The sequence below is a fragment of the Bidens hawaiensis genome, unplaced genomic scaffold (genome assembly GCF_021521415.1).
Source record: "Bidens hawaiensis isolate Kalapana, Puna unplaced genomic scaffold, B.hawaiensis_p1.1 tig00014036_1, whole genome shotgun sequence".
Lineage (NCBI taxonomy): Eukaryota > Viridiplantae > Streptophyta > Magnoliopsida > Asterales > Asteraceae > Bidens > Bidens hawaiensis.
In genome coordinates, this window is record NW_027492207.1 from 321583 (window position 1) to 336725 (window position 15143).

A 15143-nucleotide genomic window follows, 5' to 3' on the forward strand; every position below is an offset into this window, starting at 1 on the left:
TTGTGTGATTTCTTCTGAGGGTTTATTTTGTTTGTTGAAGAAGGAGTCTGAGAAACACAAAAAAGGAATAGCCTGCAAAAGTGAAAAAGAAAAGGTTTTCATATTTGTCTGGACAGGAGCTACGTAAAATAAAAAGAAAAGAATTAAATATTTCTTTAATAATTGAATTCGTGATCAGGAAGGCTCCAAAAGGCAAATTTGATATTTCAAGTTAAATTGAAATAGAACACAAGAGTTTGAGTCTGTAACCGAAAGGTGTGTTCGGATCAGATTTGGAACCGGGTTTTGTTGTGTAGGCTGGAAAAATTGAACCAGTTACACCAAAGGATTTTTTAAAATCTTATGGTCGTAGAACCAAGATGGGTGACGCGAACCAAGCGAAAAAGGAGACGATCTCCGGGTCGTTTCAGTGTCCGCGTTGGACGAAAACAAACTACACGATTTGGAGTATGCATATAGAAGTTATTTTTTGGATTCATGGAGTTTGGGATGTGATTGACCCGGGCTCTAATGACGCGAAGCAAAATAACATCGCGAAGGCGCTTCTGTTCCAGTCAATTCCCGAGGAACAGATCCTTCAAATCGGTAATTTTAAATTGGCAAAAGAGATGTGGGATGCCATAAAGTCAAGAAATATGGGCACGGAACGTGTGAAGGATACTAGACTTCATATGTTAATACGTGAATTTGACGGTATGATGATGAAAGAAACCGAAACCATTGACGAGTATGCCTCGAGAATAACCGCAATCTCTTATAAATCAGCCACACTTGGGCAACCGTATGAAGAAAGGAAGTTAATTCAAAAATTCTTCACAAGCCTGCAGAGCCGGTTTATCCAAGTTGTAGCATCCCTCGAGCAAGTGTTAGACCTTAAAACAGTTGGTTTTGAGGATGTTGTCGGGAGGTTAAAGACTTATGAGGAGCGTATCAAAGGACACGTGTTGCGTTCTGAAGAAGGTAAACTTTTGTTTAATAATTCTGAATCCTCTTCGAGTTCGAATCAGTTTTCACGCGAATCGAGTAGGGGGCACGGGAAAGGTTCGAATCGAGGACGTGGTAGTGGACGTGGTGGTGGACGTGGGATTCAGAACCGTGGTTCACAAGGAGGGTCCAACGAAGGGGATAAACGAAAAGGTAAAAAGGATTACTCGGAAGTTCAATGCTTTCGTTGTGATAAATTTGGTCACTTCGTTTCGAGGTGTCCGGTACGAAGGAAAGAGAGACAAGCACATTTGGCCGAAGCAAAAGAAAAAGACTCGTCCCTCTATATGGTGCAGTGCGTTCAAGAAAAAGTGTACTTGAATGAACAGAAGGTTATACCAAAAAATTACGAGAGTGGTTCGAACGAACAAGACTTGTGGTATTTGAATAACGGTGCGAGCAACCATATGACGGGTAATTTATCTTTTTTCTCTGAGTTAAATAAGCGTGTTGGTGGCAAAGTTAAATTTAGAGATGGGTCTTATGTTGATATTTGCGGGAAAGGGTCGATATTGCTAGTCGATAAAACGTGGGAGCAACAATTATTGACCGACATTTATTATATTCCTAGTTTACAAAGTAATATTATTAGTCTTGGGCAAGCAACAGAAAGTGTTTGTGATATTCGTATGAAAGATGATTACTTGTTGATGTATGATGATCAAGGAAAATTGTTGATGCGGGTTACTCGATCCAAGAATCGTCTTTATACGATTAAATTAAACACGGGGAAACCCGTGTGTTTACAAGCCCGGATTGATAACGAGAATTGGCTTTGGCACGCGAGACTAGGACACCTAAATTTCGAGTCTATGAAACAAATGGTGAAAAATAATATGGTCATTGGAATGCTAAAAGTTGATCAAGAAAATCAAATTTGTGACTCGTGCTTAGTCGGGAAGCAAACGTTCCGAAGTCGGCGACTTTCAGAGCAACCCTAGCATTGGAACTAATCCATGAAGATTTATGCGGGCCCATTACTCCTAGTACCATAGCCGGAAATAGGTACGTGTTCGTCTTGATAGATGATTTTTCACGTTTCATGTGGACTTTTCTGTTGAAAGAAAAAAGTGAAGCGTTTGATACCTTCAAGAGATTTAAAGTCATGGTGGAAGCGGAAAATAGTAAGAAAATCAAGACGTTTCGAACCGATCGAGGGGGAGAATTTTCTTCGCGTGATTTCAATCGGTTCTCAGAAAACGAGGGGTTTATTCGGCATTTAACTGCTCCATATACACCTCAACAAAACGGTGTTGTCGAAAGGCGGAACCACACGATATTGGATATGACTTGGAGCATATTAAAAGCGAGACAAGTTCCGAATTATATGTGGGGTGAAGCGGTGAGACATTCAACCAACGTGATTAATAAAATTCCAACTCGAGCGTTAAAAGACAAAACACCGTATGAGATGTTAAAGCGAAAGAAACTGGATCTTAAATTTCTTAAAGTTTTTGGATGTGTTGCGTATTCAAAAATAGTTGCGAGAAATATTAAGAAGTTAGACGATCGTTCGACTCGTTTAGTTTATCTCGAAAGCGAGAAAGGTTCGGCGGCGTATCGTTTATACAATCCATCGACTAGAAAAATTGTTGTGAGTCGAGCGGGTGACACGGTGTTTGATGAAAAGCAAAGTTGGAATTGGGGTAAAAGTACCGAAACAATCGATGAGGATGATCGAGCACCTGGCATGTTTTGGGTTAACTTTGGTGATGAAATTGTCACACCCTCAAAATCCACTAACGCAGTTTTACCGTCAAAGGGTGTGAACTGGCAGGATCGGAATCATCAGTTATAATCAAACCATAAAAACGTTTAAATGAAAATAAGTGCGGAAGCGTAAAACCATAGAAACAATGTTACGTCACGCAGGACGATTTAAAAACCAATGATAACAGTTAAAAGTAAGTTTGCATAGTTAAAAGTTTTTCAAGCAATGCATGTTCCTAAATCGCGCGCCCCGCCTCGGCTACCTGAGAATAACATACTAAAAGTGTCAACACAAGGTTGGTGAGTTCACAAGTTATATAAAAATAAATCGTTTAGCGTTTGCGTTCAGCGTTTTGCGTTACAGCGTTACAGCGTTTTGCGTTACAGCGTTTTGCGTTACAGATAGTGTTATGTCAAATTATATATCGATAGGTAGCTAGTCTATACAACAAGTATTACTAAGTGTTCGACACCGAAGCTGACTCGTTTAATAAGTGCCTTGTCACCAGGTCCTCCAGACCATGGTACGTGTTAGCCAAAATTACACCCGCTCGACCTCCAGTCGAGTTTAGCGTTGGGTGGGGTTTGTCAAACCCAGTAGTACTACTCAACAGTGACTCGCTATTCAAAATATTAACCGGTTCGATGTGTAGGACTTCAAATGTTTCGTTTGCCACTTAGCCTTTACAAGTGATATATAATTTATAACAAAATCTTAAATGCGTTGTGGAGTATGTTATCTCCCCCAAGTGAAAAGCGTTTGAAAACAGTTTAAAGAGGGGAAAGTGAAACTCACTGTTTGCGAAGAATTTCCCAAAATAAATCACCAAGATGCGCGTCACCGAAAAAACTCTCTCTAACGTTCTAAAATAACAAAGAGATTTTTCTAAGTGTCGGAATATTATCGAGTCTCTAGACCCGGCACATAATACCTATGCACATAACATGTTTCGTGTTTCGTTTGTGAATCGTGTGTGACTTTAACAAGTGTTTTTGTGACACATTACATGTGTAAGCAATCATATAGGTGTCATGTATTCATAACGTACGTTACTAGCAATTATTCCCCGTAAGGGCATTTTGGTCAACAAATGACAATTAACTAGCCATTATTCCCCATGAGGGCAATTTGGTCAAATCATGGCAATCAATTAGAAATTATTCCCCACAAGGGTATTTTGGTCAAAACATAACAATTATATAACAAGTATCATGTTTCATGCATTTTTACACAACTCAGCAGCTAGTTTCACCGAGACAGAAATCCTACTAGAAAGATTGTACTATTTCACCGATCATAGCATCTCAATTAATTTACCAAAAATCATCACAGAAGCACATATGTCTTAGGTTTCCAGAACATATTTTATTACATTTTTATTCCTCACAGTTTTCTCACAATCATCAAATCATTACATCAAACTCATAACAGTCAAATTCATGCGCAACAGAATGTTATTTGCAATTCCCGTTAAACGAAAAATCCAATAAATTCAAGACCACTTGGATTAGGTTTCTAACTCAATGAGTCAACTTCCAGAAGTGGAACCAACTCAATTGGTCTCGTAGTTCATGAGATATAACATTTACAACATAACCTAACAGCAGGTCTAACAGCTCAGCTTTGCACAACGTTTTTGTAAAATCATAAAAGTTAACCTTTACTTGTCCAAAAATTACAAATTCATATTTTATAGAAACTAGACTCAACCTAGTTTACTGTAGTACCAATAATCTCAACCAATTTTCACGTTTACACTTCGTTACAGTCACTTAAACATCATATACACATTCTGTCCAGAAACTGTTTGCATCCAAACTCAACATAATAACAATCTATGAACTATCATGCATTCATATAACCCTCAAGACTCCATAAACACCATCCATGCACATCAATTACATATTACATACTTGATTAGGGTTTGTGTTTGAACTCAAATCAAAGACACAACGATTAACGTGTAACAATATAAATTCTAGTTATCAAATCATCATTCAATCAACAACAATCATATTAGTTATACACACACACATAAATCGGCAGCTTAGGGTTTGTAATTAACCCAACAAACATCAAAATCAAGCAACAAGAATGTATAGGATAATCAATTATACCTTCCTAGCACCTAGTTCTTCAATCAAACACTTGATTTGAGGGTTGTATGTGAGTGTATAGTGGACGGCAGCCGTGAGGGGATGGGGTTTGGGTTCCGATCGGCAGCTAGGGTGTAGAATAATATCAAGTTAGGGTTTAGTTAATGGTGTATTTATAAACATAACAAGTTACACTCAAGTCCCTCTACTTTCAATTGTTGTTTTTCTAACTTAACTAACTAGTTTACATCTTGAGTTAATGTTCATAACCATGTTATCACGTAACACATAAGTCTAACAGATAATTATCACATAATTACTGTTTTGACGTTTTTCGTTTATTCATCAATCGTTTGCGTCAACTCGTTTGCGTTTCGGTGCAAATCCCGAAAGACTACACATGTAGTAAGTGTTAAGCGTCATTTAAACCCTAGTTTAAATGTAATGAAGTGTGCAATAGAGATTCAATGATCTTAAGTTTGAATTGACGGAGTTGAGTTAACGAAGTTAACCTGAAATTGACGATTGTCACAGAAATTGACACCGGAGAAGGAACCATTAATACCGAAAACATCGGGTCGAGCTCTGAGTCGAACTCTACGAGTTCAAGTGGTGACGTGGGTGAAGAAGACAATGAAGAACCGATAGTCGAAAATGCTCCAACAAGCCCAGCTAGTACAAGCAACACAATTACACCTGAGCCGACTGTTCGGAGATCTTCTCGAGCCACGGTTACCCCGGTACATTTTAATGATTATGTCTTGAATTCGAGTATAATTGATAAAGATTTGCTATTGCTTGCGGATGATGAACCGGTTTGTTTTGATGATGCAAAATCGAAACCGGAGTGGATGAAAGCAATGCGTATCGAGATTGACTCGATAAATAAAAATAATACATGGACGTTGACCGAGTTACCACGTGGTGCAAAGGCGATTGGTTTAAAGTGGGTTTTCAAGGTTAAAAGAAACGCGGATGGCTCGCTTAATAAACACAAGGCGAGACTCGTGGCAAAGGGTTATGTTCAGCAACCTGGAGTCGATTTTGACGAGGTTTTCGCACCGGTGGCTAGACTCGAAACTGTTCGTTTATTGTTATCTCTTGCAGCGAATGGAGGTTGGGAATTGCATCATCTTGATGTCAAATCCGCGTTCCTACATGGCGAGTTAAAAGAACAAGTTTTTGTTTCTCAACCGCTTGGTTTTGTTAAAAAGGGAGAAGAACACAAAGTATACAAATTATCCAAAGCGTTGTACGGCTTAAGGCAAGCTCCGAGGGCGTGGAATACAAAGTTGAACGGTATTTTGTTAAATATGAAGTTTCACCGGTGCATAGAAGAACAAGCGGTATACCGAAAGAAATTTGGAACCGATCTTTTAGTAGTCGGTGTGTACGTTGACGACTTGATCGTGACGGGTTCAAATTTAAACTTAATAATGGAGTTTAAGCGCGAGATGGCTTTAAACTTTGAGATGTCAGATTTGGGAAAACTAACTTATTATCTCGGAATTGAAGTTTCACAAAGCAAAGATGGGATAAAAATTAAGCAAGAAACGTATGCGAATAAAATTTTAGCTGAAGCGGGTATGGAGATTTGCAATCTTGCTCAAATTCCATTGGATCCGAGTATAAAAGTTTCTAAATTTGAAGATGAAGAAGATTTTGATGCTACGAGATATCGAAAGATTGTCGGGTGTCTCCGGTACCTGTTACAAACTCGTCCCGACTTGGCGTATTCGGTCGGAGTCGTAAGCCGGTACATGCAAACCCCGAAGCAATCTCATGCAACTCTTATAAAGCAAATTCTTCGTTATATTCAAGGTACTCTCAGTTTTGGTATTTCTTACACTCGTGGGACGTGTTAGTTGGTTATAGTGATAGTAGCCATAACATTGACCAAGACGATGGCAGAAGCACTACTGAACACGTATTTTATCTTGGGTCTTCACCAATTACTTGGTGTTTTCAGAAACAGTGTACGGTTGCACTCTCATCGTGTGAAGCAGAGTACATGGCGGCAAGCGCAGCAGCGTGTCAGGCAGTTTGGCTAAGAGACTTGATAAGTGAGTTATTCGACAAGGAAATTCCAGCAGTGGTGTTACGTATCGATAATACATCAGCAATAGCACTCGTGAAGAATCCGGTTTTCCATGGAAGGACCAAACACATTAAATCTCGGTTTCACTACATTCGAGAATGTGTTGATCGTGAAGAAGTGTCGTGCATGTTAGTGGTGTTAAGCAATGTGCCGATATCTTGACGAAGGCTCTTAGGAGAATCAAATTCAAGGAGATGCGGGAATTACTTGGAGTTGAAGACTTGTCGGTTTCGAGTTCGAAATTCCGGGGGTGATTGTTGGGAATTTCGGTTCAAGGCGTTACTTGGCGTGCAAGGTTAAGTAAAATGATTTAAGTAAACAATTAAATATGCTTAGATTTAATTGTTAGTATAATTATCATGTCCTATTATTTAGCAATCCTAGTTGTAGTCTAATTGTGATAGGTTAGATTATAAATACCCGTGCTTTGAGGTTAGAGATTGTAATCATGTAATCAGGTAATTGAGTTTTGTGAAGTTTCTCAATAATAATATTCGTGTTTGGGGGAGTCTGAGTTCGTGTTCAATACCTGGTACCAATTCCATTAATGTACATGTCATAACAATTTGCTTATGAATATTCTCGCAATCTCACCTTATATGTGGAAAACTCGGTTAATGCAAAACACTCTTAAACAAGGGTGTTCAAGATCTGATTTTGACGAAAATTTTGGCCAAATCACTAACTATTGTTTTCTGAAAACGCCAAATCAGATCGGCCAAGTTAAGTGTGTTGGGCGGCCAGATTTAGATTTAGTGTTTTGACGGTTTGAACCCGCTATCATTTTTTAACTGTTGTAATTAAATGAATATGATGATACATATAAATAACTCCATATTTAAAAAAATGAATGAAAAAGGTTGAATAGACTGAACCGTTGAGTGGACTGTTAAACTCTCAAACCCGAACCATAGATAAAACCATACACATCTTAAACCGTTTGTTTTGTTTTGTTTTGTTTTGGTTTGAGCTGTTGCCTGTTTATTCAGTTTGTTGGAAGAGACAAAACACCCTAAATCTTCAAACTTCATAGTTCCTACTATCTCAAAACTCTTTTCACACATTTAAAATTCAACTAAATCCATCAAGTCTACTTATGTGCATAAGCTTATTTTGATATACGTTTGCAGTGACAATCGAAGAAGAAGACGACAGCGATGTTGAAGATGGTTGCCAGAAGTTTGAGAGATATTTGGTGAAAATAGTAGCCGAAGAAGGGAACATGAAGGACTTGGTGGATGTTGAAGAGCTTCTATATTGCTGGAAGAACCTCAAGAATCCGGTTTTCATGAATTTGGTGTCTAGGTTTTACGGGGAGCTTTGTAAACATATGTTTTCTAGCAACGTCGATAATGTTGACGATGATGATCTTCGTAACCTAATATAACCCAACTCGTACATCTTCGACGACAACTATCATTTTTAAATCCAAATGGATCATGCATGTGTATTAACCTCAACTATAAGTTCAAATCTTCACCACAATATCTATGGTTATATGTTTATATAGTTGATTCAAGATTAAATATTTGAACCATTTACATTGTTTTGGTTGAACCGTAGTAACAGACTAACGGTTCGGTTAATGTTGTTTATTAAAACCAAGCGAACCAGACCGTGAAATAACAACTAAATAGGTCAAATGCACCATTTAAGCCTCTCTCTATGCTCACTCTGAAGTCACTTTTGCCACTATAAAACTTCATGTTCATATCGAATCATGAACCAACACTAACACTAATGTAAACTGAACACAACCTTATACCACACCCCACCAATAAACCAAAAACACAAAGCTTAAAACCAGTGACTAATATTCAACAGCATTCGACAAACTTACACGACACGAGTTTGAACCATAAGCCCTCCACGAAGCTTAGCATCTATAGTCATCTTACATCAAGCTTACCCGAAGGACTAAGATTCCCCATTTTTTCTGTAATCTTATTTAAATTATTAGCACTCCACAACTGTTATTTAATTACATCACGTCTCACCGACTGCACCTCCTGAGCGTCACCACCACCCGGTGTTTCTGTCAAAAACTGTTCCCAAAACACATCATTTGCACCCGCCTTTACCGCCACTTCTTTACCACCACCATCACCACCACCGACATCAGGCTCTGCATTCACATCAATCCCCGAAGTTTTCGATTTGACCCGAGAATCTTCAATAATATTAACATCATTCACAATATCCACCCAAAACTTCAAAGACAGATCCAACTTTTTCACCAGCGCGTTAATTTCCAAATTCTCGGTTTCTTCATCGGCTTCGGCTTGTAAGTAGTTAGATATTAATAATCTTCTCTTTCTGCTGTCGGATTCAATGTGTTGCATTCGTGAGGACGAGTGTTTTTCTAGAAATTGAGCAAGGAATGACATCATTTTCTTGTGGGTTAACTGTATGGTGTTTACTCGTTCGCGTAAAAAGGATAATTTATGTTCGTTTTCTTTATTTTCTTGTGTGAGAGTCTGGAGCTGAAACCGAAGAGAACTTGATTCTTGTTTTAATTTGTTGACTTCGTCTTCAAATTCTTGTTTTTCTGAAGGAGATAAGGTGGCAGTCCCTTGTGGCGGTGTTGAGTGGCTGTGGATTGGTTTCCGCCTGTGAATGTTCTTAAGAAGATGTCGTTGACCTTTTATGAATTCGTCGTTTGTGAATTCCCATTGGTCGGGATCTATCTTTCTAAAGCCCTGTAAAAATAATATTTATTAGAGTTTATTATATGTCAAAGTAAATTTTAATGTAAAGTTGCAAAAAGAAGACAATATTGTTTGTTTACATCAATGACATAAAACAACCTAAACACGAAACACGTATCCAAAATGGGCAACGCAACACTATATATAACATTACGAAATCCAGTAGAGGTGGCAAGATGGATAGGTTGAGCGGGTTGGACTATGGTCAAAAGTCAAACCAGGTCATTTTCACTATGGAACAAAATAGGTTGGGTCAGCCTGACCCACAAACACTTTTCTGTCCATTTCGGGAATTTTTATTTACAATAACTGATACAGTAGTTATGATCACAAAACAATATTATCTAAATCTTTCATCAAAAACAGTTTATAAAGTTACTTACTTGCAAATGACATGTTTCACACTTTCACTTACAAAATTTTATATGACCCGTTTGATATAAAACACAGCCCAGATCATTGACACATAAACCCTAATTATAGTTAATAATCAAAAATCCCTCATCTACTTGTCGCCAAGAGGGTGTGTAAATTTTCATAGTTCCAAAAGTAAAAAAAAAGTACAAAAGTGAACCCGATACACAAAGGTCAGGACCAATATACCCTTGGTAAAGATACTTTAAAAGGTTAAATGTTCACTATGGTTTCTATATTTATGGTTCAAATTAATTTAATCAAGGTAGGGAGCTTTAATCAGGGTAGCAGGAATCAGGTTTACCATATTAATTGCCTAATTGGATATAATTACTTAAATGGCTTGGTCAGTGACGGGCTGTTATGGTCCCGTTCGTCCCATTTGGACAAATATTATGTGCCGAACCGCAAACTACAGTTTCGGGAAGCAGCAAACTGAAAAGAGTATTACAGGCAGATACAATAAAAAATGAATATTCTTAAATGCCTGGTTGAGGTATTTGGATGTTTGTTTAAACTGATCATAGTGACTAAAAATCACAACAAATCAATTTGGTGTGTATGTGTTAGGCAAGAACTGATTAAGATAATTATAAAGATCTTCAGCTTGTTTTGAGACAAAATAACCAGATTTTGAAAAACATGTAAGAAGTTGGCATATGAAAATTGACTACTGAGATAGATGAAAAATAACCTAACCATCTCAAAGTTTATCTTATTATTTGGTGTAAGAAAACTGACTATTATCTGATTATTTTATCATGATTCTTAGGGGGTGTTTAGTATGCTTTTTGAAGGTCAATGTCTGATTTGGTGCAGAAAAATGGACTACTCAGATTCCTGATTACCTTATTCCAATTATCCCATATCCCACAGTCACATCACAATGTAAACACCAAACACCCCAGATGTTATAAAATAAATGAAAAGAAATTAAAAAACATGCTTACGTATGTATTTAGCTGCCGAACGAAGCTAGAGAAATTATTATGTTTAAAGAACTTCGGAAGCAATTCACCAGCAAACTCGGGTGGATTCCAAACAACAAAACTAGTTCCAGTATGACTCCAAGAAACAATATGATCTGTCAAAGGATCATCCACCATTTCATATGTTTTCGTCAGAAACGGTGGCGATGAACTTGAACCCCCTTGTTGAGATCCTTCCATCATAACCCAAATTATCTTCAACCAACCACTTTCACCTTTGAATTTTCAAATCTGCACACGCTACGAGCATCTGAAACAACAACCCCTCTTGATAGTAACCCTAAATTGATCAAATCAATAATCAGCACCGGAATCAAAGATAAACCCTAATTATAGTTAATAATCAAAATTTGCATGAAAATTGTCACAGATTTCTATAACATTCTCAGGAAAATCAAATCAAGAATAAGCACCGAAATCAATCACTAAACTAGGGCTGGCATAGCAGGTCATGACACGATAAGACATGATTAGCTATGGTGCTAGACACGAACAAGGCACAATAACTATCACATACGTAGCGAAACCAAAGCTGCCAAAAGTTCATAAAAAGTCATAATTAATGCATAAATCTTAGCATGCTTGAATAAAAAAATCCAAGTACGACGTCAGGTGACCAAAGCATATGCCATATATTTTATTTTTCATTTTAAAATAAAAAATTTAAACAGGTTATTAGCAGGTGTTTAACCAGTTAAGACAAGAATTTAACGTGTCGACCTGTTTAAGACGTAAAACCTGTTAAGCTCAACCCCAAATTTGTTTAACTCCTTTTCTCAATTCATGTCGTGTTAACAGGTCCGTGTCAGAAACTTCCATCCCTACGATAACCCCTAATTACCACTAATTCGAACCCAAAATCAATCACAGATTTCAATAAGATTCTCAGTAAATTAATTAAATTACTGGAATAATTCGATAAACCCTAATTACCATCATTTCCCACACATTTCAGAGTAAATAATCAAACTTTGAATGAAATTAATCACAAATTTCCATAATATTCTCAATAAATTAATCAAATCAATAATCAGCACTGAAATCAAGTGATAAACCTTAATCACCACCAATTCCAACACATTTCAGAGTTAATCAACAAACTCCACAAGAAATTAAACACTAGTTTCTGTAATATTATCAACAAATCAAACCTAAATCAACGATAAACACTAATTAACAACAATTCCAACACCTCACAAACTTAATAATCAAAATTCACATGAAATTGAACACTAATTGAAACAATACTAAACCTAAATCAACCTAGGGCATGAAATTGAAGCAAAAATTCACGAAAACCGAATCAAAAACTGAAATTAAACATATCAGAAACCTCCTGAAAACTTTAATTTCACAAATTTGCAATCAATGAAACTAATTATCGATTTCGTGGGGAAGAATTTACCGTTGACCGGAATTGGGGAAGAACAGAAATGCGTTGACTTGATTAATATGAATAGAATGTTTTGATTTTGGGGTTGATGGAGAATAATAATAATAAGGGTTTTATTATATAAGTTGAAATGAAATTGGATGGAAGGAGGTAACGATGAATATGATACAGCTGGATTTAAGAAGAAGCAGTCACCGCCGCCAAGCCAAGTGTCGTTTGATTGCTAACGACTTTGGATGGAAATATTTATTTAACGGAGATCAGATGGTGGATGTGATCACTCCTCACACACCTTACCCAATTAATTTGTGCCACATCATCAACCTCAAATCCATCACTAATGGTTGGTTTTTTTATTAGGGGTGATGGTGTGATGTGGTGGTGTATGATGGAATTTTTTGTTTTTTTGCAATTTAAAAAATAAAAACAATAGTTTACTAGAACATGATTCAACTTAAAAAATAGAAATAAAAAATAAAAGTTACAATAAACGTCTACTACTCGTCTGAATCCGAAAATTCCAAACCTAAAGAACCTATAAGCTCAACTAGATCCCATCTCAACCGATGATGAACATCTTCATCTCGCAAGTCTAATTGGACATCATTAGGAACGGGAACTTGAGTCGGAGGATCTGGTACCCAATCTGGAGAAATTGCATTTCCATATTCTTTTATTAACATATTGTGTAATATGATGCATGCATACACGTAGCTAGAGATCGTGGGTTTTTTCATTGCACGAACCGGTCGACTAAGTATGCACCATCTACCCATTAAAACACCGAAAGCTCTCTCGTCATCTTTTCTTGTCGATTCTTGCAACTTCTTGAACGCCTTTTCATTGGTCTCGACAGGAAACGAAAAGGCTTTCACAAAAACAGACCATTGCGGGTAGATACCATCGACAAGATAGTAGCCACGTCTGTAATATATCCCGTTGACAAAATACGGGCAGAAAGGTGCGATGTCATCTGTTACGCTCTGAAACAACGGTGATGTGCACAGAACAGTGATGTCGTTGTTTGAGCCGGGAACACCAAAATAAGAATTTCAAATCCATAAATCATTTGACCCAACCGCTTCTAGTGAGATGGTCGGTCGTTTGATATCACCCCTAACATACGCCCCTCGCAACTCCCGTGGACAAATCCTCCATTCGATATGTGTACAATCGATGCTACCGAGCATCCCTGGAAAATGCCATCTAACCTCGTGCGTGGCGTAAAGACGTGTAATGTCGTGTCTTGTTGGTTTCATAAAAACTCTTTGGCATACAATTTTATAATTGCGTTACAAAAGAATTGTAGACATTCACGTGAAGTTCTCTCAGACATTTGTAAGTATTCATTGAATTGGTCGGGTGGGTTACCTGTCGCTTGTTGACGAATAGCGGATATGCATTTTTGAAGCGCCGTAAAACTTCGTTTGCCCCTCGCGTCGTAAGATTCTTGAAACCATTCTTCGTTTGCTTCGACGTCGGCTACAATCTTTAAAAATAAAGATTTCGGCAAACGAAAGCGTTCCCTAAACGTCTCGTCATTGTATTTCGGCTCCTCCACAAAATAGTCGTTCATTAGCACATCGTGGGCATGTATACGATCACACTCCACCACTTTTTTCTTTGGACGGTTCGGGCCTTCAAGTTCGTTATGTAGCAACGGGAACCATTCGAGAATGTCATCGTCCGAAAAACGAAGAGCTATCGGTGTCTAAGGGCATCGAGTGTTTCGGAAATGCCATATTTTTTTGTTGTGAATGAAGGGGAAGTTTGAGAGTGTTTTTGAGTTGGATTTGGTTTTGAGTTGGATTTGGTTTATGTTTGGTTTTGGTTTTATATTGTTTTTTTTATTTAAACCCAACACCCCCCCCCCCCCACCTCCCAACGGCTACTTCCATCTCGCAACGGTCATTTTTTCCTCGAGAACTCCACCATCACCCTCCATCACTTGCGTGATGGCCATCACTCAACATTGCCATCATGCGCGTGATAGCCCACCGGCGGCGGTGTTGAGTGGTGCCATCACGCGGTGCCCCGTCCCCCCTTAGTGAATGTTTTAAGGTTTATAAAGTGAATTTAGTGGTTAAAATTTACGTTTAGGCAATGAGGTATACTCTAACCTTTACATGAGTTAACATGACATAGCACTTTAAAGATAGATTAAATCACTTCTCACTTGTGCTAAGTGTGTTAAAATGGTCTATGGATTATGTTTTTAACGGGTTAAAAGAAACAAAATGCATTAAATATGTATTAATTATTAATTGATTTGTTATTATTTATTTTTGTAATTAAACTACATGTTTGGCTTTAAATTAAATATTAATAGGAGAGAGATGGAGTTAAATAAGTTAAACCATTTTCTTTAGATGACATGGAGTGAAAGAGAAAATATAAATGATATGAAGCTTATATGGAATTAAGATGGGTAAAGCATACCTCATGGCCTTAGGGAATTCATTTTAGATTATCGTTACTTTTTAGTTTTTTTACTATACCTTGTCTTTTATGTCTTATATTTAGGTGATTGATTTTTGAAGAATTTGTTTTAAGGGTAAAGTAATTTTATAAAGGGGAACAAAAATGAGAATAATGAAAATGATTTTCAGCTATACAAAAATCCCCTTAATTTTTTTTTTAAAAATCATAACTAAAAATTTAATAAAAAAACGTAAAAAGTAAAAACACAAAAATGTTTCCACCGTCTTTCTCGTTCTCATAAAAAAACACAATGGTTTGTGAAAAAAGTC

General features: G+C 37.3%; 2 protein-coding genes across 2 annotated transcripts; one reads left to right on the forward strand and one right to left on the reverse strand.

Annotated features, from left to right (window-relative positions):
- Positions 1 to 359: 359 nt before the first annotated feature.
- LOC143545777 (uncharacterized) lies at positions 360 to 1925 on the forward strand. Its single transcript, XM_077037597.1, has one exon. The coding sequence runs from the start codon at positions 360 to 362 to the stop codon at positions 1923 to 1925; it is 1566 nt and encodes a 521-aa protein (XP_076893712.1).
- A 6742-nt stretch (positions 1926 to 8667) lies between these two features.
- Positions 8668 to 12630, reverse strand: LOC143545785 (heat stress transcription factor A-4c-like). The gene is made up of 3 exons (XM_077037606.1): positions 12406 to 12630; positions 10962 to 11280; positions 8668 to 9588 (listed from the first exon to the last, which is right to left on the reverse strand). Exons 2-3 carry the CDS (start codon positions 11181 to 11183, stop codon positions 8863 to 8865), a joined length of 948 nt encoding a protein of 315 aa, XP_076893721.1. The 5' UTR covers positions 11184 to 11280; positions 12406 to 12630; the 3' UTR covers positions 8668 to 8862.
- Positions 12631 to 15143: the final 2513 nt, after the last annotated feature.

What these genes read in the sequence shown, in the direction of transcription:
- LOC143545785 (XM_077037606.1), bottom strand. Translation starts at nt 11,183, where the DNA reads ATGATGGAAGGATCTCAACAAGGGGGTTCAAGTTCATCGCCACCGTTT. An exon ending in TTCGGCAGCTAAATACATAC is followed by an intron (nt 9,589 to 10,961) that starts GTAAGCATGTTT and finishes TTATTTTTACAG; the next exon opens with GGCTTTAGAAAGATAGATCC.
- LOC143545777 (XM_077037597.1), top strand. Translation starts at nt 360, where the DNA reads ATGGGTGACGCGAACCAAGCGAAAAAGGAGACGATCTCCGGGTCGTTT.